General features: G+C 47.5%; 1 protein-coding gene across 5 annotated transcripts in view; it reads right to left on the bottom strand.

Annotated features, from left to right (window-relative positions):
* Positions 1 to 9,647: 9,647 nt before the first annotated feature.
* The window catches only part of Usp48 (ubiquitin specific peptidase 48), a 67,268-nt gene continuing 49,534 nt past the window's right edge, over positions 9,648 to 27,381 (bottom strand). For 2 of the 5 annotated variants that reach the window (XM_015485557.2, XM_015485556.2), the window contains exons 20-27: positions 26,723 to 26,853; positions 26,279 to 26,385; positions 24,435 to 24,539; positions 19,707 to 19,862; positions 15,553 to 15,678; positions 13,074 to 13,122; positions 10,961 to 10,987; positions 9,648 to 10,172 (exon numbers count right to left, since the gene is read on the bottom strand). In XM_015485557.2, the coding sequence (XP_015341043.1) occupies positions 10,150 to 10,172; positions 10,961 to 10,987; positions 13,074 to 13,122; positions 15,553 to 15,678; positions 19,707 to 19,862; positions 24,435 to 24,539; positions 26,279 to 26,385; positions 26,723 to 26,853 (724 nt within the window). In that variant the 3' untranslated portion in view covers positions 9,648 to 10,149. Of the gene's footprint in view, positions 10,173 to 10,960; positions 10,988 to 11,669; positions 12,916 to 13,073; positions 13,123 to 15,552; positions 15,679 to 19,706; positions 19,863 to 24,434; positions 24,540 to 26,278; positions 26,386 to 26,722; positions 26,854 to 27,381 lie in introns of those variants that run through there. The other 3 variants (XM_048816120.1, XM_048816121.1, XR_007352200.1) reach the window with 2 other exon arrangements.

Below are 27,381 nucleotides of genomic sequence, written 5' to 3'. Positions count from 1 at the left end.
CAGAGGATGGAGGTGAGGCTCTGCTGGGGTGTTCAGAGGGGCCCTGCCACCTCCGGGGCCATGAGGTATTCACATCCCACACGCAGGAAGCTGACGTAATGCACGCATGTGTGCGCCCATGGTGGCCTGGGTGTGGGTGGGTGCAGGAGCATGTCTGCCAGGTTCATTTTTTAGGGCGTGGGGCTTCCTCATGTTCTTCCTGCGTGTGCATACATCACGCCTGCGCAGTGGGGGAGGCCAAAGAAGCGAGAGCCACGGGGTGAGGGCTCCCAGGGCCCTCTTCCTCTTGCTGACAACCACCCCGGCAGCGTGCACACGGGCTGGCGTCTCTGGAGGGCGCGTCTCTGGTGTGCGAGGGGTCGGGCAGGCGGCGGGGGTCTTGGCCCGGGTGTGTCTGTGTGTCCCTGTGTCTGGGTCTCGGGGTATTTGTGAGTCACACGGTTTTTGCGTGTGTCCGTCTGTGCGGGTCTCCGGCTGTCGTGTGCAGCTTGTGTGGCTGCTCAGCCACCTCTGACAGCCAGGACAAAGGCTCCGCAGACAGGCAGGTGGCGAGGAAGACAGAGGTCCTCCCGGCTCGGGATCTTGACAGCTGGTCAGGGGCAAGAGGTGGCGGGCAGAGGCTCAGAGCTCCCTCACTCCACGCCTGCAGGGGCCTCTGAGTCTGGAGTAAGAGACCTTTAGGCCAGAAGGAGACCTGTAGCTCTCCAGAGGAGAATCCTCCTGAGCCCTGGGTGAAGGGTGGTGCCTTCTGAGACCCCTGCCAGGCAGGGACTTGGCCAGGAGGGAAGGAAAAGGGCTTTGCCCAGAAGGCAGTGATCTGGGAAGGGCCCAGGGTGTGACTTCATCATGGCTATGGGAGGGGACAGCAAAACAAGCCCAGCTTCCAGACCTTCGGGCCAAGCCAGTCCATCCCCCCACCTCCTTCCAGAGGCACCCGCCCCCCAGAAAGCAAAGGGGAACAGGTCACTGTGACCATTCCAGCCATCAGAGACCCTTCTCCACCCTGTGGCTGTGGAGATCCACCTTTGGAACAGGAGTCAGAGAACTGTAACTGTAAGGGCAGCAGGTGACTCAGTGAACTCAGCCTCTCTGAGCCTCGGTTTCTCATCTGTGCAATGGAGACCTTGGCCCACACCTTGAAATGCTGCTGTGGATAGGGAAGGTGCCGGCTGCCACCTGAGGACTGATCCTAAACCTGGAATCCTTTCCAAGGCACACCCACCTCTTGCCAAGACCCTTCAACTGCCAGAGGGCCTCTGAGCCAGGCTGAGGTCGTGAAAGGGGAAAGGGGAGACCTCGGGGCCCTCGGGCCTGGCCACCACCTCCTCACGGTGCCTGTCTAGGCACCAGATCGGGGATACCTTTGGCCAAAGTTCTTGCTCATTAACTAGGAAACTCAAGACCACCTCTGCCCCCAGTTTCCTCTACCAAATACCCTCAGGAAGGAAGGGTCACCGCCCTCTGGATCCCCAAGCGTGAGCCCCAGCCTCCCTTGGGAAAGAATTTGTACCCTTCACCTCCCTTCCTCTTGTCTTCCTCACCTGCTGGCCACCTGGCCTGCTGGCCACCAGGGGTCTGGCCCTCTGACTTTGACAGGGAGGAGAAGGAAGCCCAGGGACCGGTGTCAAAGTGCCACAGGAAAGGTGGCTGTCCTTCTTGAACCCACCCAGGTCTGTGCTATGCCCCCAACAAAGACTCAGTGGTCAAGCACTCGCTGGGGCCAGAACTTCTGGGGGTGGAGCTGGGGGTCAATGACATCCCAGCTTTGGAGTGGGTGTTTTGGGGTGAATGAGTTTGTTGTATGCGAGGTTTCCTCCTCAAGCCCCAGCGGCCCGTGGATGGCATTAAAGCGCCTGCAGGGCACGGGGACGGCCCTGTGATTTCCCACTGAGTCCTCAGATTCTGCTGAGCCTGGGAGGCGACGAGGGGGCGCCCGACTGCGTGACGCGTGTGCCCGGCTCGCGGAGGGTCAGACAGGGGGCGGGGAAAATGCGCTCTCTCCCTGGGGGGTGCAAGGACATCGCCGCCCTTTGGGCTCCGGGTCGTTGGACCTGAGGACCCCCACTTCCCTCCACTGAGGACGGAGCGCCTCCCCCAGAGGGGACGCTCGGGCCGGGGCCCTCCCCAGGGAGGGAGGAAACGCGCCCAATTTTCCGCAGACCCTCCTCGAAACCCAGGGCGCCCCCGACGCAGGGAGAGAGGAAGGCAGGACCCCGGCCACCAGGGCGCAACNGCCTGCTGCGTGTCCTGGCAGAGGCTGCGCACTGACCTGGCCAGCCGGTCCGAGGCTCCAGACCTTCTCCCGGGCGCGCCTCCGCCCCAGCCTAACCCGGTAATGCGCGCACGGAGCCTCGCAGAATGAGCTCTGTTGAGGTGGAGGGGAGGCAGCCGGAGGGAGGTGGCCGAAGCACAAGGTGTGAACCCAAGCAGGAAAGGGCTGCAGAGACCATCCCAGACTGACCTCCGAGGACAAGAGAGGGGAAGAGACCAGCCCAAGGTCACCAGGCAAGTGAACAGCAACGCAGACACTTGAGCCAGGCCACTCACTGACTCTTCTCTTTGAAGGCCAACAGAGCCAGGGGTTCTAAGCCCACGGACACACACCTCTTCTTTCCTCCACTGAGCTCCCCTCCAAGGCGGAACCCCAGAGGAAGCCAGGAAACACAGCAGCCTCTAAGGCTACGGCTGTGGGGGACACCGGGTAAAAGGGTGTGGCTGGTACCCCTAAGAACACAATCAACTCACAGACCACTCATTTGAGGGGAATCACTGCGATCTCTGGCTCTTACCCCATTTTTCTAATAACTGTGGAAACAGGCTGTAAGAGGGGAGACAAACCTCCCCCTTATCAACTATTTATTAGCCAAGCTGACCGGGCCTCCAAGGTCACAAAGCCCAGGAAAGGGAAAGGACACAAGACATGTATTCAGTATATTTATTGAGCATCGGTGGACTAGCTAGAAGTGACTGCCAGTCCCACTCTGTTTTCCCAGCCACAGGGACTGCATTTCATTAAGAAAAAGATCCCAGGTCTTCAGCAATCCTTAGTCAGCTTCTGCAGGATCTGAGACTTGCAGGCCCAAGTTCAGTCCCACAGGAGGCAGGGACCAGGGCCATGGTACCTGGCCAAGACTCTCGCCCCAAAGGAGAAGAGTTTAGAGGAAGGCAAAGTAGCCTCGTCCCACCTGTCCACAAGCAGGAAAAGCTGACAGGGATCAAGCACTCGCTCCTTCCAGTCTGAATTTCTTGGGGGAAGCGCCCACAGCTATAGATGAAAAAGCTCGAGCCCAAGGTGCCTCAAACTTCTAGGAACACAGGAGTGGCCTGTGGATGTGTCACCTGTTCAGTGTTCTGGGGCCCGACTCCTGGATTTGCATTGCAACTTTGCAATGTTGCTGGTGCTGCCAACCCCCGATGGCATTCTGAGTGGTGCTGGTGGAACAAAGCAAGTTGTTAAGAGCAAGAGGAAGATGCCGAGGCTCTGGAGAGACTCCTGGAGCGTCACCTGCTCACCATGGGCCCACCCCACCCCTAGAGGCCTTTCAATTCCTGCCTAGGAATGTACAAGGACTATACAGTTGGGTCAAAGCTGAAAAAAGAAGGGAGAAATCGAATGTTGGCCAGTGCCTTCTGGGGATGATGGGTAAGGGACTGTGGTGTAGCGACTGCCCCAGACACGACGCTGTGCTGAGCACTGGTCCTGGAGATGAAATCATTGCTACTTGGGAAATGACAACAGAATGCCTAGAGATCTTCAGTGGCTGCATGCACTGGCTGGTCATCTGTGTCGGAAGTCAGGCTTCAGGATTCTCTTAAGAATCACGTCTCCACCCATCTTTTCTTGGGGGGCACAGTGAGCCGACTGATCTTTGCATTCATTTCCAAGCTCAACAATGCCCCTTCCTCCTCTGTAACTCCTTTCCCAAAATAGGGCTCTTCTCACAAGTTGAGACAGAGACCAGGAGCTCCTGAAGTCTCCCAAGGGAGGGAGGCCTGTTGATGGCCCACTGCAGGTCACTGAGCGGAGCCAGAGGTGCCCCACCTGGGCGAGAGGAAGGGGCAGGCTGAGGCAGTGGCAGTGAGTTCAGCCTTTCATGGTCCCTTATCCATGCAGGGTTTGAACCAGTAGATTCGAGGGTCCCCAGGGGCCGTAGAGCCTATTAGCATGGGGGGACGCACCGTGCCGATGCTGAGTAGACCCTGGAACACAGGCTCCGCTGTGCGGGGCCTATTTCTTTTTATAATGGAAGAACTGTTCAATCACAGCATTTTCCTCTTTACAAGAAACCTCAACAAGAGCCTTATCGTGGCCCGTGTGTCCTGGGGGGCACCATTCCGAGACTGCCAGGGCCCCCGGGGAGGAGGCAACATGTGTCGTAGCGGGCTGGGAACGGAGCCTGGCAACTGAAAGGAAGATTGGACAAAGGCCTCGGAGCTTTGCTTTCTGTCCTATTTCAATCCAAACCACTCAGGGCTGAGCACTCACGCACGGCTGCCTGCGGGCACAAGCCTCCTCTTTCTCTAACACTTAACACGCTGCAACCCAGGCCCCACTCTTGCCCTCCCAACTGCTGAGAAATGGAAGCTGGCTTCAGACCTTGGACATCTGAGTCGGCTGGAGAATGGACACAGTTCGTGACACAGTGGTGAACTCCACATGTCAACAGGGCTGTCGGGATGGAGAACCCTACCATGGGAACAAGGCCCTTGGAAATGACTCTCCCTCTCTGCCAGCCATGCCCACAGGTCAGAGGGGAGAAAAGCTGGGCATGGGCCATACACTGGAACCCACAGGAGCAAACGCACATCAGCGAGCCCTCCAGGTGTACTGAGAGGCCTTGGGGGGCCTAGGCAGGAAGTGCAGGTGGTGGTGATGGGGTGCTTATCCAGGCGTGCCTGAGAAAATACCTCCCCGCAGAGGCAGGCAAGATGGTGAGTGGGAGTCAGCACCAGGCGCGTCTCCGGCAAGGACTTAGCCTGTCTGGAAAGGAGATCACCTAGCTGGTGCTTGATCAGTAAGAGGTAGAGAGGCTGTGACCCTGGGGGGCCCACCCTTGGGAGTTGGGGTTTTGGGTCACAAGCACAAACACACCAAGAGGCCCTACCCCCATTTTAAACACAAAAGTCAAAAAAGTAGAGTGAGATCCTAGGAAGCTCCCCGCAGGGCTTTTCTAGTGAACCCTATGGGTTCACTCAATCCCCCCTCCAAGAAAAACCATGTGACACACAGAGGGGCGGGGACGGACAGCAGCAAATGAGTCCAGCGCAACAATGTTAACTCATTTTCTGGGAAGGACAGTTTTAGGTGCAGATAAAATCCAGCCCAGCCCCAAACCTAAACAGCTCCGTCCACCTGCACTATTCGATCCCAATGAGCACCACAGGGGCCTCCCACCAGGAGAAGCAGTGTCGCGCCACAGGCAGCTGACCAGATGCCACAGAGGCTCCAGACGTAAACCAGAGGTGACTGGCAGCCTGATGAGCCAAGCCTCAGAGGCGGCGCTGCCTGGAGCTTCCTGAGGGAGCAGGAGTGTGGGAAGAAGGGGATCTGGAGCGATGGAGGACCCACAGTTCCTCCCATGGAGCTTCCACTTGACTTCTGCACAACCCAACTCCCTTGCAGAGAGGACGGAGGCTCAAAGGGGAACAGACTTGTCCAGGATCATAAAAGGAGCTGGTTGCTAGCAGCAGCTTGGGGTTTCCTTGGTTACAAAACAAAGTCAGGCTGGGGGCAGACACAATTGTGAGTGGCCAAAGTGCCAGGGGCAGTGTTCCAATCCAGCCAGTGGCTGCTGAGGCCTATGGCTTCCCTGGAGTGTCCCCACTTCCTATAGCCCAGGGCCCTCCTGGCTTAGCAGCACTAGGAAGCCACTCTGCAGCTCTTTCAGGGCTGGTGCCCCACCCCCACCCCCACCCCCACCCAGCGGCAGTGTCACTCCACAGGCCCTGGCCTACAAAGTCTTAGCCCTTAAAAGCAGGATTTTCCTCCTTTCCTTTTTTGAGCATGTTGGGAGGCAGATGATGTCCTTTGTTTGCGATTAACACAGTATTTATGCTGGACAAGCTCTTAGGGGAATTCGGACAGCCTCCTGTGCCAGTGTGGTGTGAGGAAGGCCAATGAGCCATCCGGGTTGTGGGGTGGAGAGCCTGCAGGAGCAGCCACCTAGGCAGGAACCTTGGTTTCACCTCCATTGCATGACATGGCAAAGACTTGGTCCAGGTCCCAATTCTAAAAGCAGACCTATGTCACCTCAAGTTCATACAATACCTGGCAACCTCTTCTTTCCTAAAATTTAGTGGCGCTCAAAAGAGGAACTTAGGAAGTGTGTGGCACGGTTGGCAGTGTGCACACCGACCTGACAGAACTGGTCCTGAGGTGTGCTTGTTGGGGGAGGGGAAGCACATAGGAAAGACCTGTTCAGAGTCCTCTGCTCCTGGACAGTGTGATTCACTAAGCCACATCTCAACAGTGACAATCTCAAGACAGGAAGTAGCGTCTGGCCTGGTCTTCTGCATTGCCTCTTGCTGCCCGAGGCTAGAGGCATCTGCTCCAGATTTCTTGTTAAAAAAAAAAAAAAAAAAAAAAAAACCTGAAGCTGCCCGCAGAGAAAACTCTCACAAAAGGCATAAATCTTCAACAAACATTGTAGCCGTGTTTTGAATACCTGGACAGGATCCTGCACATAAACAGGGACTGAAGCTGTTGGCCACTGTCCTTTGTTTTATGTGGGCCACAGGGAAAGTTCTAAACAGGAAGACTGAACCCTGCCCACCATCCCCAGCTGAAGGGCTCCAGTGCAGTCCAGCAGTAGGCCGTGGAGAGGGGCTAGGGACATGGGCTGTGTGCTCAAGGCCTCTTGCAGGGGGAAAGAAAAGTCCCACATTTCTGAAGAAATGTCTAATTGCAAAGAATAAAAAAACAAAAAACAAAAAACATTTTAAACCAACAATATTGATTACTGCTTAATCCTTGGTGTAGGAGGCAGTGATTGCTGCCCGTTCCAGTAACTTCTCTTGGCTACAAGATAAATGGCAAAATGACCTGGAACAGAGGTGACCCAATTTCTAACACTCTTTTCAACACCTCCCAAATGTTGTGCTTGCTGTTCGAAGATCTGGTGGATCCTCAGTCCAAGCGACTCCATTGCTGGCCTGGAAAAGTCACCCAGTTTGGGTCATGACCAACAGAGAGGTGTGCTTTTGGTCTCTGGGCTGGGGTGGGCTGTCCCGGGCACAGAACTGCTGCTCAGTGAACTAGTTGTTCAAATTAGTTACTACTATTCTGCAGATGTTAATTTGGAACTTAATGAATAAGGGCTCCAATAATGTCGAGGCCAACATTCTGCCCATCAGTGTGGCAGAGGGAAGGGGCAGGGGTAGCTGCAGGCCCAAGGGCGAGATCCTTCAGATGAAAGTGACACTTCTCATTGGCTTGCACCCTGTTCTGAACAGGCTGAGCACTCATGTGACCCTCCTCCCTCAAGCCTGTGACAGGAAAGACAGGCTTTCCTGTTCAGTTTGCTTTAACAGTTTGCTTGGGTATTTAAAACAGGTTATTCAATCTGAGCATTAGTTTCTAACATTAAGCAGGATCTGATTGAGCAGATTCTTGACTTCACAAACTGAGCAAGTGGCCATCTGACAGGACTGAGAACTCTGTGCAGGGCGATGACTGCACAGAAATAGACGCTCTCATGGCGTGTTACTTTGGCAGAAGTTAACAGAAATTCTAAACAACAAGGCTCCTAAACACAGACATTCCCCCAGGAAGGAAAGATGCTCAAATTGTAAGCCACCTTCAGATAGTGGCAACAACCTGTGCCAGCACAGGATGGTACACGTCCTCCTGGGATTAAATGGTCAGAAATGTGGAGGGGGAACCTCAAGCCCCCAATTGCTGTTGTGGGGCCTGATCTGACATGCAAGCAGATTGGCTTTAGATTATCACCTTGTACCTGCTTCCCCAAAGTGCGTAGGAGGCAGGGGAGCCACAAAGTTCACCTCATGGATCACCTAGGGAGAAGAGCGGCCTCAGGCCAGGCGCTCTGAGTTCTGCGGGTACAGACCTGACCCAGTGGTTCTGAGGCCCGGGCTCCTGGGCTGGTTGTTGCCAGGCCCCGATGAGATTCTGAACAGCACTGGGAACCCAGGCAAAGTGCCAGAGCTTAAGAAAGAACCTGAGGAGACACTCCTGGAGCATCACCAGCTCACTCTGCACTGAGGCCACCTGCACCTCCAGGGCAGAGTTGATCAAGTGCAAGAGATCAGGGAGCAGCCCAAAGGCTGTCTGCGCACCACTGCGTGAAGGAAAAGCAAGCAAAATCTTAAGGGAAAAAACTGAAAACTGGTATCAACATCAAATTGGGAAAAATTGGTTTCTAGGGTGCTGACCCGTCCATGTTGGTCCCCAAATGAACCTCCCCGGGCCTTGCTCATGTTAGGTGAATGCTCTACCACTGAATGACACCCCAGCCCCCTAAACAAGCTTCTCTGTAAAGAAAAGCAAGCCATTCCACCAAGCACTACTGACCTTCAGCACAATTTACCTCGGGGAAGAATACATTTCTTTGTTATGACTTCTAGGCACCAGCTTCATTTATTTGGAGCCAAATAAAAGACTGAGACCTAAAAACCAGGATTAGCTATGCACAGGCTCAACCTCAATCCTGCCCAGAGGCCCTCTGCCCTGCCCCAGGATGGGTGCTGAGGGAGCTGCGCAGAGCTCCCGCACCCCACTGGCTCATTAAGCACCCCCGCCTTCTGGGGGCACAGACTGAACACACTGCACACACAGAGGGGAACACCAAGCCCTGATTCCACCAACCCCATAATTACCCTGGTGAAAAGCTCTTCACATGGATGCTGCTCAGGACTGGTACTCAAGCTGAAATATGCCTCCCCATCCATTATTTAAATTCTGATTTTCAACAGAGGGGAAGGGGGGGAAGGGAGTGGGAGAGGCCTGGCCCAAACTTGAGGCCAAAAAATGCAAGAGACCTGCGTCAGCAACTCAGCCACAAACACACACACACACAATCTCACACACACACACACACACAGAGAAAACTTTTTTTTTTAAAGAAACAAACTCTAGTCTGAGGTTTCATCTAAAAATTCTTCATCATTCTTCAGTATATTGCTTTGATTATTTGTCGCTAGTCACAATAATTCTGAGTTGGATAAAACAGGACACCCCATCTACACTCTCATTTGTTTTGCCTTTGCTCAAAGTGACTTAAAAAGATCCTTTCAGGGTGTTTCAGGAGAACGCTTCGAGAAACAGCCGACTTGGAGAATGGAAAGAACATATTTTCTAACAACCTGTGTTACCAAATGTACTTCAGTTCAACTTACTCTTCTGATAAGGTGGTGGTGAGATTTTTCAAATGCACAAGGAATATCTGATTTCCCACTTGGGAGTAACAGCAATGCTGGAGGAAGCTCCCACTGCCCGGAAGAACCCTTCTCCTTGCTTTCCGAAATGCACTAAGGCAAAAAGCCCCCGAGGCCAACAGAGACAGTCCCTTGCTCACTGCAGGCCACATGCAGCTGCCTCCACTTGACCAACACAGGGAAAGACCACCAGCTGGTGGGCTTGCGCTGGCCCGAGGGGCGTCTAAATCTGAAGACACTTCTCCACAATGACGGCAAGTTCTTCACTTTCATGCTTTATTGAAAGTACGATAGGAGTCAAAGACAGGTATTGGTAAGCAGGTTATGTCTCTAAAGAATCACTTGAGCAGAATGTGGTCCCGTCTACTGTGATACAAATCCTTTCTGGACCAGCGCATCTGCATGGAACTCGAGCAAGAAGTAGAAGAGAACTTCACTCCCGCCTTGACTACAGATCTCCTTTGTAAACATGATTTACTGTTACGGCTACTAAACTTGTTCAGTCTTTACTCACCCCTCCCTGCCACCGCCCCCCTTAAATATAAAATTTGAAACATTTCCTTTAAGTTTGATGTCCATCAGTGCAATCTGCTTTATTTGACATAAGGCATTTGGGACAGTCGCTTTTAGATGGATTTTGCCTTTTGGAAGAGTCATGTAATGGTTTAATCCTTAAATCCACCTTTTCTTTAATGCCCTAACGTCAAATTCCTCTTCCCCTCTGGTCATTTCTTGGTGTCTGCAAGTGTTCAAAGATTAATGTCCAAGTAGACCAGTACCTGAGGAAAGAAACACATTTGCAGGTATAGCTGTGACCAAGACACTGAGTTCATGTAGTCCTGCTGCCAAGGACGCATCAACAGTGAACTTCCAACTTAATATGAACTCATATTCTTAATATAAGAAAATTTTTTGCTTTAACCACCAGAAGTTCCTCTGTAGTGGTAACAGGGACACAATAAAGCCACATGGAGAGGCAGATTTTCAACCTAGGCCAAGAGTTTACCAAAGAGCCCCTGGAACTGATTTAAACTTATTTCTTGGTAAAACATGCTCTGGACCTCTAGAGTGGCAGGCAAAGAATCAAGATGGCAACAGTTAAATCTGTAAACATTAAAGCGCCTGTATCCGATGCATTGGTGAGTATTACGGGTGCACAACTACGGTGGCCACGGTGCAGGAGACACAGCCCAGCCAACACCTGAACTCTGCATGGGGTTCAGCAGCCCTTCCGCTGGGGCTGACCTCGCTCAGCAAGCTCTAGTGCCTCTCTACTCTGAACTGTCCTGCTCTAGGACGGGGTTAACAGGAGGAGTGGGGGAACGCCACTAGGTCGCTCCTGACTTTCCACGAAGGCACAGGGACTCAGTGCAGGTGGGGGAGCCAGAGCACTCAGTCCATGTCTGAGGCCAAGAAGCCGGAATAAAAATGCTTTTAACTAAAATTAATTCCAGTCATGAGACTAGACTTGGATTAAATTTTAAAATCAAATTATAGCCTTCACTTTAATAGAAAATTGCAGCCTGACTCTGACATTCATGCACAAAACATGACAAATGTAACTTACCTTTAAACCCTTCTTCTGGCATACAAACTGGAGAGGGAAAAAAAAAAAAGAATTCCAAAGTGAAACGACTGTCGTGTTAGATAGCAACAAGATGATTTCAACGCCTCAAGATGAAAAGTCTAAAATAACTTTTAATCACCTCAGTCACCTGCAAATGACTGCTTCCGAACTCATGGATGACACTCATCTCATGATGATCTTTCTGTTTTTATTTTTTTTGCAAACCAATACACATGCACTATTTTAAAAGTCAAACACTAGTAGAAGTCAGTCTGTAGGAGGGTCCCATTCTGCAGGACTCAATGAGTGGCCTGGGGAAGACGGTGACTGACTCCCTGGGAGCTATGTCTCAACCCCCTCCATCCCACTCCCTGGTTCTAGAAGAAGCCACTGTCGACTCCCGTAGCGTGTTCTGGCATTGAGCCTCCTTGTTTCTAAACTGGTTTATATTGTTATTTCATATAACATCTGAATTTTCTTCAAAGGGGAAAAAAATTAGCCCTTCTACCACCTCTCACACCCACCCAGCCTGCTGACACAGTGGGGCTCCCTGCACAGCCAGCCTCAGTGCGGAGGTCATTTCTGAGGTTGATGCCTTGATGTTCTAGTTGTCTGGTTCTCTGTGTGGCTGTCTTTCTGGGCCTGCAAACCCCGGCACCATTCCTGTATTTCATTTTATCAACTTTTTTTTTTTGGGGGGGGGGGGGCCGGGGGAGGCGGTGCAGGTATGGACCCAGGACCTCAAGCATGATAGGCAAGTGACCTGCTACTGGGCCATACGCCAAGCCAAGTTGAATGTAAATTCTGAAAAGACCCAGAAGTCTCTTCGAGGCTGTCACTACCACCTGTCTTTTCTAGTGGATACCCTTGCCCCAAGTGCATGTCCCATCCCAACCCCATATGCCAGGCTGCGGGCCCTCACTGCCTGCTGCAGAACAAATCTTCCAGAACTTCCCGTCATCATCTTCTAGTTGGGTCCATGTTTTAACACTTCCACTGTCAAATTCCTCCTCCTTCTTTTGTTTTTTTCTTTTTTGTACTGGGATTGAACTCAGGGGCACTTCACTACTGAGCCCCACCCCCATATTTTGTATTTTACTTAGAGACAGGGTCTGAGTTGCTTAACCCCTCACTTTTGCTGAGGCTGGCTTTAAACTCGCATTCCTCCTGCCTCAGCCTCCCAACGTACTGTGATTGGTAGTAGGCATATGCCACCATACCTGGCCTCAAATTCCTTCTCGTTTAATTCTTTTCTATTCTCCGAATGACTCTTTCAATATACAGGGCCCAGTGGGTTTCTGCTCATTTTCTTTATATTATTTGTAGGCGAGTTTTAAGCTTTCTCATGCTCCCTGAACTAGTTCCTTTTGGGCTGGCTGACATCTCTTGGCTCCAGCTCTGAGTCTTCCACTGCCTGGTGGCCACTTCTATCTGCTGCAGATGGAGTTACTGTAAAAGTGCCTGAGGCTCTGCTGGGCAGACACCGGTGGGCGCCACTAGCAGGTGCCCTGGAGATGAAACAGCTTTTTACCTCTGAAGGGTCTGTTCTTGAATTGGGCAGCTCCCCCCGAAGGAAACCCCCTGGCCTCCTTGAGGAGGCAGGAGATGGACTGCTGGCATGAGAGCAGAGCTGGGCTTGGCCTGCAGCTTGCTGCAGAAGACACTGTTCCCACCTTCTAAGCTTTATTTCTTCAAAATGCAGAAACTCAAACTCCAGATTGCTGTCCTGAGGTACAGGTGGGGCAGGGACAGTGACAGCTACTTGAAGGAAGGGTGATAAGAGTGTGTGTGGGGAAGGGTCTGTTGCACTACTGTTCATACTTTTTCAACCCCTCCCCCTCCCAGGCACCTGTTGGGCACCTGCTGGCTCACGCCTACTATGGCTTCCTCGGGTTTGCCGGATGATTCCTCTTCCTCGTGCTTTCCACATTTACGGACACACCTTTTTTTTCTTCCTACCATCAATTGAAACTAATAGTGTACAATTCTACCATAAAAACACTTGGAAACTTTTTTCAAGGTAAAAAGGGAAAGCATTGTGCACTACAGCTTTGGCACCCGGGGTCCCAGCCCCCCGACCTTCACCAAGACTCCTCAAAGGACTCGTCTTTACCTTGCATGACATCATCCATTGCAGCATAATCTGCAATCGGTTCATCCGCCTGGAAAACAAAGGAGACAACTGAGAGCTGCAGGGGGTGGGGGTGCAACACTAATGTCCTGGGATCCAGACGCCTGCCCTGACGGCTGCAAAAATGGTGAACATAGATAAGCTGTCCAGGAGATAGCACACCTCAAGTCATAGCCAGCGATGGCCTGCTAACTGTGGGTTGAGACCTGTCACCTCAAAGTAGTGTATTGTTGGGCAGGGGTTGGTGCCGTTTTCTCCCTCCCAAAACAACTCTGGAGATAGAAAGGTCTAAATGTCCAGGTGCCCTGAGGTTACTAAAAACCATTGTAATCCTCATGAGTTAAGACCCCGGTGGCGGCACTAAGACTTAGGGAGAAATAAAAAGTTAGAAGCGTCCTCTCAAAATACCCATTAGGGTATGACGACATTTTTTCCTCCTCTTTACCATCAAAAACAAAATTCTGACTTCTGTATTAAGGCAGAGCCCACACTGATGTCAAGCTGAGAATGAGATTAGCTCTAAGGGCAAAGAGGCCAATGACCAGTACAGTCTCCAGCTGCCCGCCTGCAAGCATAGACCCTCCATAAAAGGGGTTGTTAGAAGTCTATGCACGAGCATTAGGACTCACCAACCTAACAGGTTCTCAACACCATTCCACAGACTGTACAGCAAACAGTACATTGGGGGAGTTGAGGGGGGGGGGTCAGGAGTGAGTACAGGTGGGCGTCATCATGCCAGGGCTAACCTATCACATCAGAATTGAGACCTGGGTACAAAAAGCACCTGAGAACTCATTCTACATGTGTCAACGTGTCATTTGATACAGAGAAGGTCCTTTAAGCCACCAAGAAACAAGAAGAAAAGGGAAGCCACAAAATAAGTCCCTTGGGAAGGGGAGACGGGACTAGTGAGGGCTCAGAGGCCCCTGCAGTCTGACTCAAATGTCTCCAAGATCCACTGAATGCAAAGCCATGCCCAGAACAAGAAACCCATAAGGCCACTTGGGCACTTGGGCTTCTGAGCCAGACACGTGTGTCCTCCGTGTGCTGCCTAAGCTTAACCGGCTGGCACCAGGTGAGCCTCATAATCTAAAATTCAAAACGCCCACAAACCCAGAACTTCTGGGCCATGACACAATTCCTGCCACAAGTGAAAAATCCCAATACCTGACATCATATGATGGGTTGGGGTGAAAACACAGATGCACGACACCATTACATTAAATAAGCTCCTAGTATAACATACAAATAAATCATAAATGAATTTAATGTTTAGACGTGTATGTGCAAATATTTGAGTTTTTGAAGGGAAAAACAAACAAAATACAGAAAACCCCTGAAATCCAAGCAACTTCCAGTCCCAAGAGATTCAGATAAGGGATCCTCAACTTGTTCTGGAAACAAAAACAGAGGGGTTGGGTTCACAGAATGGTTGTCAATCTGTAAATCCAGAAGGCAGGTGAAAGGTCAGGGAGAAGGATGAATGCAAATATTATGTTACACAAAAATCATACAAGCCCCTCCTGTCTTCCATGAGATTTTTAATATTTTTCTTAAAAATGACAGATTTTAGGGCTGAGGATGTGGCTCAAGCGGTAGCGCGCTTGCCTGGCATGAGTGCGGCCCGGGTTCGAGCCTCAGCACCACATACAAACAAAGATGTTGTGTCCACCAAAAACTAAAAAATAAATATTAAAAAAAAATCTCTCTCTCTCTCTTAAAAAAAAAATGATAGATTTTTTAAAGTATTACCATCCGCAATGATCACATTATCTGTTCTCTATCCTATCTGTAGGGGACTGAGGGCCAGCATTCATAAATAGGTTATAGGCAGTGGCACAAATTTTTTTTCTATTGCTGTTAAACTCTCCAGCTAGTCAAAACAGGTGTGTGTTGGGGTGCGTGTGACACGGCCCACAGAAACTCAGTGACCAGAGACCCAGTAGCCCAGTGGGACCAGCAGAAGGCACAGTATGGATGCCCATGGGGCTGACAGTCAGCCCTTAGTGCTCAAAGGGCACAAAGCATTCTCCCTCCCTCCCAGTCATAGGAGATGAGCTCCAGGTCTACACCTGGAGGAGGAAGCCCCATGCCATAGGAAATGAGGGACACGAAGGCCAACGTACAGCCTTTGTGCGGGGAGCCAGGAGGGGCTTATGGCATGGGCAGGGGCTGTTGAGACACCACTACTGTGACATCCAAAAATAAGACAAGATAATCCCCATGCTCCCCCACTCCCAGGAGGCACAGGATGGCTTTAACCACCATCACATGTGTCCTTTAACCCACAGCTCCTGGGGCTGGGGTTGTGGCTCAGTGGTTAAGGGCTTGCCCAAGCACGAGGTACTGGGTTCGATTCTCAGCACCAAATAAATAAAGACATTATGTCCATCTACAACTAAAATAAATAAATAAATGAAAGAAATGACCAGAGCTCCTTAGTTGTAGAGCTGTTACCTACCTTTAATAAAATCACAGACTCAGGAATGACACCAAGGGTCCCCAGGGTGGCACAGTCATCACTTAAAACCTTTCCATCGATTGACAAATTCTGGTCAAAAGGAGCAACTGAAAATGCGTGCATGATCTGTGTCAACATAGAAGAAACAAAGTCTGAATAAAGCAAAACACAGAGCCCACACCTGCTGTGAATAAATGAAGCACAGTTTCTAAAGTTACAATTGAAAAGACTGCAGAGTCCCAAAGACCCAACTGTTCGCAGCCAGCCCGCTGCTACTCTCCTGCTGAGCCCAGGAATCCCTCCAAGGCCAGAAGCAGCCTCGCAGGCCCAGGAGGAAGCTGAGGAACAGTTGCACACCCGGACTCTTTGGTTCTTCCTGGACCTTACTGCTCCTGGAGGCTGGGGACACAGACCTAGTGTGGCGAAGGAGGGCTGGGGGCTGCGGACACTGCTGCCCTGCACTCTGGCTATGGTCATGGGCTGGGTCATCACTGTCCTCTTGCCATGCTAGGCCCTACATCACTACCCCAACAAGTCCAAGTTCTTCCTTAAAACCATCTGTAAATTTCCCAGCAACCTGTTTGGACTTTTCTCCCTTCTGTTTGTACTTCTTCAGCAACAGACTGGTGACAAAGTCAGCCCTGGGACTATCAGACATTCTCAGGCTAAGTCATGTCTCTAGGACCCAAAACATGAATTCCTTGAAGGCAGGGGCCACATACGACCCACCCCAACTCTGGCTTAAAATTTAAATACACTCTGAATGACTTAAGCATAAAGGGTTTTTTAAAACTTGCAAAACCAAGTCCAGCACAGCAGCCTGAACTAGTTTAGGGAATAGCACAGCTTCTCTAGCATATCAATGGTGACCACAAGTTGCTGTGTGGGGGGTAGGGGGATGGACACGGGACAGGAATTGAACTCAGGGGTACTTGACCACTGAGCCACATCCCCAGCTCTATTTTATGTTTTATTCAGAGACAGGGTCTCACTGAGTTGTTTAGTGCCTCGTTATTGCTGAGGCTGGCTTTGAACTTGCAATCTTGCTCCCTCCTCCACCTGAACTGCTGGGATTACAGGTGAGTGCCACTGTGCCTGGCTCAGAAGTCCTTTTAATAATAGCACACACATAAATAAGAACAGGCAGCACAAGCCAGTCTTCTCCCAGCTGTTGGGCCACATTCTTATCTGGACTTCTCCAGAGACTGAGCCCCTGAAAGCCACACAGAGACCCGTAGCTACAATGCCAAGTGCATGGCATCAAAGACCTTCATGAGCAATAAGCCTGTTTCTACTGTGCAAGAAGCACTGAGTGGACAGCTCCACCAAGCCAGCCCCGCAGTCGGCATAGGGCACTCGAAGAGAGCCGTGGAGACCCAAGCAGAGCTACCAAGGAGATCTGCAAAAGGCCACCTTAGTGTGGTGAGGGTGACAGCCACTGCAATGCAGGGATGCTCTTCGCTCCCCCAGTGCCTCGGGTCTGTACGTCACCCTGTGAGACCAAGGCTCCCCAGACCCAAGGCACTAGTACAGAGGGACTCCGCCCATGCTTAGTGTTCTGAGGACATGGACAAGAATGTTTAATGCACTCAACAGTGAACCAGCACTGCCCCACTCCCAAGTAAGTATAGGATGAAACCTGGAGGCTTGACCGCTGGGCTATATCCCCAGCCCTTTTATTTTGTGAGACAGGGTCTTGCCAAGTTGCTAAGACTGCATTTGAACCTGAGATCTTCTTGCCTCAGACTAAAGAGCCACCAGGATTACACACGTGCCCCACTATGCCCAGCTAATGCTCCTCTTCTTTAACCAGAGGAAACCACTCGCTGAAGAATAAAATAAGAAAACATGGGGCTCATGGTATATAGCTCAGTGGTGGAGCACAGGCCTAGCAAGCGTTTGGTCGGGGATTTGATCCCCAGGCCCACAAAAACAAAATAATGCAGTAAAACACTGAGCACCTTCTCAGAAAGGGAAAAAATTATACTTCATTTAGTTTACAGTACAGACAGGTTGTGGGCAAATTAATAATTAGGTTAAATCAACTAATTGTTTTTGGTGCATATATATATAAGATCAAACATTTAGTTTGCAAAGAACTTTTTTGTGTGTGAAACAGGAAAAAGTAATATTTATTGCTTTGCTAGCAAAGGAGAAACGGGGGTTTTTTAAAGAGAGAATTCGAAGGTTCCGCTCTACGTGTTCTCTGTCTATGAGTTGTAATTCACTTGTTAATTTGGGAGATAGTCATTAGGGGTTGTCATCATATTAGTTAACAGGATGAAGCACAGTATTCCCAAAGGAGAGTTCTATCAAACACTTAAAAATGAGGAGTGTGGAAGTAGGTCAGTGCAGAGTCCCTGCTTAGCCGACTGAAGGCATTGGGTTCCGTTTGTAGTGTTGCAAGAAAACTAAATATAATTTAAAAAGGAATTACATCCTTTTTTTGGTACTGGGGATTAAACACAGGGGCATTTAAGCAATCCCCTACATCCCAGGAAAGGTCTTAACAAATTGCTTGGGATCTCGTTAAGTTGCTGAGACAGGCTTTAAATTGCGACCCTCCTGCCTCAGCCTCCTGAGTTGCTGGGATCACGGGTGTGCGTCACTGTGCCCAACAAATCACATCCCACTGTTCTCTTTCAGTTCTGATTCACAGCAATCCTGGATGTGAGAGGAAATCAAAAAGAGCCGCTGCAGAGGAAGCACCCAAGGAAAGCATGTCTGGGGTTTTAATCTCAATAGCTGATGCCTTCCACAGCTCATCAGACCAGGTACCATGCCCCTGCTCCCAGGAGAGGTTATTTCTGTTGGCTTCTGATTTATTCTTCAAAAATAGCAGTCCACAATAAGAACAGCACAGGCTTCTAAAACGTCCTTATCCACAGGGGCCCTTTTTGTAATTGAAAGGTTCTGAATGTTCGAGGTTTACCGCTGACATCCAGAGAGCAGGCGAGGGAAACAAGCCTGCTCAGATGTGAAGGGCACAATCACAGAGTCAAGACCTCATGCCAACACGTTTATTTTCAGAGCCGTGGGTTCAACCAAGGGAAATACTGTTCAAGACAATCTGGAACACATAACACCCTCAAAGGAAGCCTGTACTTTTGCCTCAATTACAACGATAAATATCAGCAACAAGAAAAATGCATAACCAGTAAACTACGCCACATAAAAGTAACAGAGAGGGGAACTCAGTCAACGTTTTGAATATGAAGCAGCAACTGAAACAGATCGAGGCCCGATTTTTTTTTTCACGGACATCTTGAATGCATCAGCTCCTTGTGCCTAGATTTTGGGATATATTAGCACTGACGCCAAGTGGGAACACTGTCACAGGCGCTTTCATAGAGCCTACACTGCCAGCACTGACCTTCGAGCCACGCAGGATGGAGGGGGAGATCTGAGTGAGCCTCTACCCACAATTTGAAAACACTACTGTATAAAGGTCAAGACTCTAGCAGGGAAGCGCTCCCCCGTAATCCCAGCGACTTGGGAAGCTAGGGAAGAAGTGTCACAAGTAAAGCAGCCTCAGGAACATAGTGAGATCCTGTCTCAAAATAAAAAAGCATAAAAATGGCTGAGGATGTGGCTCAGTGGTTCAGTGGCCCTGGGTTCAATCCCAGGTACCAAAAATAAAGGTGGGAAAAAAAGAAAAAAAAAATCTAAAGATATCATAAAATTCTACCAAGTAGACTTTTCTGCCAAAATTACTGATAAAACAACTTCCAACTCATCCTAGCAAACAGGTTAGCCAGTGGATATCTTTTGTAACCCGTAAATGTCACAGATTTTGGTAACAGGCCAAATAAGACACAGGACACTTTAAATGGAATGAACAATTATCACTGTTGGAAAGCTACTCAGAGCTTGTTCAAGGTTTTAGTCTTTATTTAAAAAAAAAAAAAAATCACTCTCACCTTCATAGAAGGATTCTTCGTTATTTTGAAAACTGAGTGTTTTGATTTGGGGACATTACTTTGAAATCAAAAAAGCCCTGCTCTCTCAATGGCTTAACACTATATAAGCAGAAAGGTGTTTAAAAGGTCAAATTGAAAGTAAACAGATACATGTATGAACGTAGGTATGAAGCAAGAATTCATAAATGTCTCTTAAGTCCAGAGCACAGTTGAACAAATGTTAGATTTCCTCACCTGAATTTTCAATTCTTTTAATGTTTGATTAGCAGAAACGATTAGTGCTTTCTCGCCACGAACTTTTCTATGTCGCATGCTCCGCCGGATGACTTGCTTTTGATAGGCTATGTAATTCTGATGGGATATCTTCTGCCGCTTGGTTCCTCCATTACTCTACAATAGAATCCAAAACAAAGGAATTCCTGAACTTATCCACAATGTGGCCTTTGCTTATAAAGCTCTTAAGCAAATAAAAAAATCTTTGGGCTTACTGGTCCCTTAACCATCCAAATAAATTCAGAATAATAAAGGAGCAGAAATTCCCAGAGTGGCTAGCTGTGGTGACACAGCCTGTAAACCCACTAACTCCAGAGACTGGGGCAGGAGGATCCCAAGCTTGAGCCAGTCGTGGCAACTTAGAGAGACCCTGTCTCAAAATAAAAAAGATAAAGGGCTGTGGACCTAGTTCAAAGGCAACACTGGGTTCAATTCCAATTGTCCTCCTCCCATCATGGAAACAGTTGAAACCAAATGTAATCAAATACTCAGACCTAACTACAAACTAAGAGTAATTGGAATGTAAGGCATAGGCAAAGAGTTAAAAAAGAATAAGGAGGCCATCAGTCAAATCCAGAACATGGAACAATCTACAAGAAATCAAACTGGTCTGAAAGTCAATGTCAAAGAGGGCAGAAAGGGGACAGGGATGTACAGGGCAGCGATGATAACAGCCCATGGCGACACAAAACCATGCATACTGGGATTGCACACTGGTTTAAAAAACAGACATATTCAAGTATGGGTATTATATAATTGGAGCATTTTGCTAATTTCCTTCTTATGAGCATATTACTAGTATTATATAGAACACCGTCATTACTTTTAGGATATGCAGGACTAAGCATTTACAAGTGAAATATAGTGACAGCTTTGAATTAAAGGTTCAGTGAGAAAGTACAGACATACATGGGGTTTAATGCAGACTCTAGTTACCGAAGAAAAAACAATAAGAGCCAAATGTCCTAGAAATCCACCTTCCGCCCTTGTGTCCCCAGTGCTGGGGATCAAACAAGGACACATACAAGCTGAGCAAGCACTGAGCTATACCCCAGGCATCCAAAATATGCTTATAAATGATCATCAAGAGGTTAATGGCCAGCATGGTGGTACACACCTGTAATCCCAGCCACAGGGGAGGCTGAGGCAAGAGGATTTAAGGCCAGCCTTAGCACCTTAGGGAGACTAAAGACAGACCCTGCCTGAAAATAAAATCCCCAGGGCTGGGGATGTGGCTCAGGAGTTAAGTACCGCTGGGTTCAATTCCCAGTCCCTACCAAAGGGGAAAAAAAAAAAGAAGACAAAGAAGAAGAAGAGGTTAACATGTGGCAAAGATTCTTCTATTAACCAGATTAGAGAATGAAAGCAGAATTTTTAAAAAATCCTTTTCTTTGGACTGATTTAGGAGGTCTGAATGGATCAACACCAAGGCCCTAACTAGGGTTGCCATAGTTTCCACTGTGTGATAACTGTAATAAGTAGGGCGGTCTCGGGTCACTATGCACACAGCTGCCCCGTGTCCATCACCAGGTTGATCAGGATACAGAGGAATAGCGTTCTGGAGCCGCACATCAGCAGGGCTCAGGAAGGCTTGGTTGCCTTTGCCCAGCACACAAACACAAATGAGTCAAAGATTCATTAAACAAGTGAACTTAGGGGGACGGGGGAGGTGTTTTGATAAAGTACTTCTTCTCAATCTTAACTGCTGGAGGCGGGGGCGGGAGTGTCAAATTGAACCCGAATTCCACACTTGAGAATATAAGGAAAAATACCTACAACAATATATTATTTGACTTGAGAAGCACAAAACACAATCCCAAACCAAAGCCCTGAGCATTTTAAAAAACTGATAACATACTGGTTTAAATAGTCTAAAAGCTTCTGCTAGAATTATCTTCCTTATAAAGCCATAGAATTTATATCCACCTTAACTGACAAAAGCCAGTATAGTACCCTTGTTCCAGATTACCTAAGTGATAGTCAACACCAAGTGTATTATTAACCTACATTTCAGATAACATCAAAGGAACTGGGTTGATCAAGCTTAGAGAAGAAGGAAGGGGATTTGTTCAACTCCACTAAGGACAAACAGAAATGCATCATTTTTTATTGCAAGGATTTATGATGGCAATTGAAGAAGCTATCTGCAGATGGAAACATGCTGATACTTTTCAGGGACTATCCACTTTTTCCCAAACTAGGATGGTCAGACTTGAGATCTTTTTTGCGAACCAAAAACATTTAAACATTCTCCAGTATTACAACATCCAAACAAGGAGAAGGAAGACAGAAGAAAATTATAAAGTATAAAAAATAATTACAGCACAAAAAGCAACATTCCCCAACATTCTCTATCATATTTATAAATGAAAAATCTGTTGTTATCCACAACTGAGGAGAGCAATTCCATATCTAGTTTAAAAGCATTGCTGTGGTTATGACCACAATGAATAAAACTAGACATTCAAAAAAATCAGCCTTTCAAAATCTAAATGACTTGAAATTGTAGTTTCTAAGTAACTCAGGCTGAAAAGTAAATCCTGAAATAACAGAAACTAAGAATAATAAGTATATGTATTGATCATACCTAGTTTACCAGAGAATAAATCAGTGAAAACAGACCATACAAGATTGGAAAACAAAAGAGTTCCCACTGATTATTGAACCATACTACTAAGTGACAACAACTAGGCTAGTGAGAAACTGCCTAGCAAGAAGAGATGAAAGAGGACACAGTCCTGAATCACGACGCACAGGTAGTCCTGGGTGCGTCCTGGGCTTTTTTGAAAAAATATATATACTTATTTTTAACTTACAGGTGGATATTGGAATTCTGCACATTCCAATAAAGACAAAATATCATTATTTTTTATTTTACGTGGTGCTGAGGATGAACCCCAGTGCCACATGCAAGCACTCTACCTCTGAGCCACAACCCCAGCCCCCAGGGCTCATTTCCAATATGTCAATTAAAAAATCGAACAATCTGTTTGGAAATAAGTGACTTAGAAGATTGACTGTATATGGAGATGAAGACAAAAAGAAAGGGAGACAATAGGTTAGCAAACTCCTACCAAGAGAAATAACCAACAGCTGTGGTGCCCCCCGCTGTAATCCCAGTGACTGAGGAGGCTGAGACAGGAAGCTCTCCAATTCAAGGAAGCAAGTTAGTGAGACCTGATCTCCAAATAAAAAATAAAAGGGGACGCTGGGGATGTGGCTCAAGTGGTAGCATGCTTGCCTGGCATGCATGCGGCCCGGGTTCGATCCTCAGCACCAAATACACACAAAGATGTTGTGTACGCCGAAAACTAAAAAATAAATATTAAAAAATTCTCTCTCATAAATAAACAAACAAACAAACAAACAAATAAATAAATAAATGGCTAGGGTGTAGCTTGGTGTTCGAATGCTCCTGGGTTCAATCCCTAATACCAGAAAAGGAAAAGCCAAAGCCCAGAGTGGGCCTACTGCAGTATTTGTGTATATAATCTCAAGGAACAGAAGGCACACACATACATGTACACAGATTTTAATAAGAACATCACCCATCATAGGAAAGTAGCCCCTTGAAACTAAAAACTTACATTGCTAGAAAAGCATGGATTTGGCTAGTACTTAAGTAAAGGACAGGCCAAAGTTGACAATTTCAAAATTCAAAATTTTGTATAAGAACTTTTAACATTAGAGCTGTCAGCAGGAACAGCTGTCCCTTCAGAGGTGGTTTAAGGTTAGTCTATGAGATTCCAATGAGCTGTGAAAATAAACTCTGACATGTCCTTTACACCCCTTGGGAAACTACAAGGAAAATTCACCTCTGGTAGGCTAAGGGCCAAGACTTGGTCAACAGGGAGGAAAAGGGAGGAGCAGTGGCCAATGAGCCCAGGTGTGTCTGCTCCATGACACACAGCAGGTGGCTACTGTAATACTTCTCATGCTTCAGAGAATGCTATCCATAATTTGAATACCCCATTTCAGCTTTAAAGGTGTCTCGTTCTTTAAAAATGAAACTGGATAGAAATTTAAGGTAAAATATTTGAGAATATGCTGGGAACACAGCGGTCTGACCTGAAAACTGAAACCAAGCTACACATACACAACAGCCCTACACAGCCCTTAACAAATCCCTGGAATGTTCCTCAGCTTTCTCTGGGGAGAGGTAGGAAGTCTTAACAAAAAAAAGTCAATCATGATGGAGAAGTTGTTCACAATGGCAAACAAGAGCATAATGTATCAGATGATCTGGTCATTAAACACCTCGATGAAGACAGGACAGTCCATTCTGCACGCTCCATTGTTCACACTGTTGTTCCTTTTGTTCAATGGATCAGAATCTAAGTTAAATAAACACTTCATACGTGAATAACCAACAACTAAGCAACATACCACGATATGGGTCCTATTTTAAAATGTCTTCTTTTAGGGCTGAATACGTTGCATTACATTTCAGCCTTTCCCTTTAAATGGTTAGAACTGTATTAATTCTGGAAGAAGGTGTGGGCCACAGCTTTAATGGGAAATCAGGACAGCTGTAGCAAACCACCAAAATGAGAAAAAAGAAAGGATGGCGCGTGCGCGTGTGTTTGTGTGTGAGAACCAATGCCCCATACAGGGCAGAGATGTCAGGGCTTGGAGTGCTCTCCTGAGGTCAGTGGAATGTGTGTGATGAAAAGCAGCTCCAACACATACTTGATTAAAATCTGGATCTTTCTCTCCATCTGGTTTGGCCTCTTCCTTGTCCTCCTCTGTTTCAGAACTACTCACGTTCAGCTCCGGTGCGGCATCCTTCATCACCTGAATGTGTGAAGACCACAAAGAGAAGTGGGTCAGAGCTGAGGAAGCCACGCTGACCAGTGGCCACCTTTTTCAAGAGGATACATTTCTCATGGTGAGACAAGACACACAAGAGTCGATCAAGAATCCTGTGCTGTTCTCTGTGCTTTTTAATATTAATTTTTTAACCCTATGACTTATTCTCCAATTTGACATGCTCACCGTGAGTTTCAGACATCTCTATAAAGCAGATATTACTATCAGCTTCTACAATGATGCTATTTTGCAGAAGATCAAAAACACTACACACCTTGCTAGATACTGATTGTCAAGCCTTTTCAAGCCCTGAAACTGAAGTGCCAAAGCCCAAATTATCCTTAAGAACTGAGAAATGAGGGTGTTTGAAGTGCTCTTTGGCAGAACACTATCAGTGATAGCTACTAAGCCAAAACACGGAACATACGCTACAACGGATACTGTTTTACACTCAATTCCAAAGTACATATGTACTAAAAGTTGCAAAAAGTTTAAGGAACTTCTCGGGGAAGAAAAGTTGAGATATATACATTCATTAACTTCATTTTCTCAGCAACTTGGAAATGAAGGCCTTTGCTTGAACTTGTGAAGCAGTTCTAGTGCATAACTTATAAGTTACCCTTCTAAAACAAGTGCTAACTAGAATCAAATAATAGTATTCTAAGGTCTTCAATCCCCCAGTTCTGGAATTGAATTAATGAGAAGTCCAGAGATCCAGGTCAGGATTTACCCAAGGGCCATCCCTAATCATTACAACTAAAACGTTCTAGAATCCAATCTGCCCTTGCAGAGGAACACTTGAGCCTCTAAACTACCTTTTCTCAGTCCTCTTGCATCCTTAACAATTCCAAACACAATGGCCAGGGTGACTTTTAAAAACCATAAATCGGATCATACCATGATCTTGAATAAAACTCTCCAGTGACTGACATCTAAGAGTAAAATCCCAAATCCACAGCATATGGAAAACTCATACAGAAACCAGTCTGACATTCCTTATCATTGTCTGTCCTGGGAATAAACTTTAACTAGGGAACATCAGAGAGTAATATGGTATCCACTAGGCCCTTGTGCCTACTTAAACTTAAATGAATTAAACTAAGAGTCCGGTTCTTCAACACAATATTCACATTTTGGGTGCTCCAAAGCTGCACAGGGCTATGGCCACTGTGTGCGCAGCTTACACTGAACCTTGCCCTCTGCCACCAGGCACTCTAGTGGACAGCACTCATCTAGCTACGATGGCGGTCGCTGTTCCTTGAGCACACCAGGCTCCATGCTTCAGCCCTCCTTTGCCTGGAACACCTGTTCGAAGCTGGTTCCTGGTGGTGACTGCCCCACACACAAACAGCCCCTTCCATTCCTGTCTCTCCCTTTAGAACAGGGAACCTCCGGTCCTCAGGCGTCTCGCTCCATCCTGCAAGATTTCCTCTCATAGGCTCACTGCTTCGTGAAGTCTTCAGGTGGATCTAGGAGTTCAGTCTTCACCTTCTCATTGGGCTTCTTTTTCATTGCATCGCAGCACCAAGACCTTTCCTGGCCCTCAGCTGATGCTCAGTAAATGCACGTCAGAATCACAACCAGCTAAAACCATATACAATTCCAATTTCAAGCATGATTCCAAACAGCACTGGTACTAAACTGGTATAGACCCAAACAATTCTCACTGTAAACACAAAGCAAGCGTGATCATGATGAGCCATGGCCACAGGGGGCACCAGTACCTTTTTATTGTCCACAACTTTGTGGACATAGATGGTGGCTTGAGTGTACTCACGCAGGTCCCTCTGCTGCTGGCACAGCAGGCCCTCCCTGCATTCTGGACAGAGTTCTAAAGAGAAGAAAAGCAGAAGTGGGTGAAGAGGCACCAGTCAAGGCCTGAAGACCCCAAACCATGTCTCTAAATGACCAGTTGCCCATTACTGACTATTAGTAATGATTTCCACTGAATTGCTGTATGCAAATGATGACAATAAGGAAATCTGTTTACTGTCCACAAATAATCAATCATACATAAGTTGTTACATGGTAGTCCCCATCTAGATAGTCCGAACCGCCACAGGATCGTCATCATTTTTAGTAGAGAATAAATTATTGACGTAGTCTTTCCTTTCCCCTTAAAATATCAACATTTGACTATCAAAACCAAAAGGGATTTGAAAACTTACTAGGCTCAGAAATATACTGTTTCTCTGAAGGGTTTGCATCTCCCACTTCGATTCTTGTGATTTTAATTACATGATCCACAACAAAGAGCTTTTGAATCATTTGCCACTCGGTGGGCCATATGAGAGCTATACTGTGCAAAAAAACACAACATGCATTAAGACACAAGGAGAGTAAGAGAAACGACAGGATCGCTGGTCTCCTAAAATACAGTTATCCACACTATTACATAATGCAAAGAAACCAGGGAAAAGATATGAAGCAGGTTTTTTATACAAAATAGTTACAGCTTCAGTCAAAGTAAATGGTGGATATTACATGAATCAATATGGTTAAAAGAAAACACAAGCTGGATAAATATGATTTTTATAAAATGGCCTCAATACACAAGACATTGCTATCTGCATGTATTATTTGTTAAAAGAACATATTCTGAGGGCTTGGTAAGGAACTTGCCTCACATGCCTGAGGCACTGAGTTTGACTCTCAGGACCACATTTAAAAAAAAATAGATAAAATAAAGATATTGTGTGTCCATCTACAACTAAAGAAAGAAAGAAAAAGAAAAAAAAAAAAAAAACAAAGAATGCATTCCAAAAGACAGTCCCCAAATTTAGGACAGTGATTACTAGAGAGGAAGGGCAGGAAGGAAAAGCAGGAA

Source organism: Marmota marmota, unplaced genomic scaffold (assembly GCF_001458135.2).
Source record: "Marmota marmota marmota unplaced genomic scaffold, marMar, whole genome shotgun sequence".
NCBI lineage: Eukaryota > Metazoa > Chordata > Mammalia > Rodentia > Sciuridae > Marmota > Marmota marmota.
The sequence above is the reverse complement of the archived record's forward strand: the minus strand, read 5'-3'. Positions and strand labels throughout refer to the sequence as shown.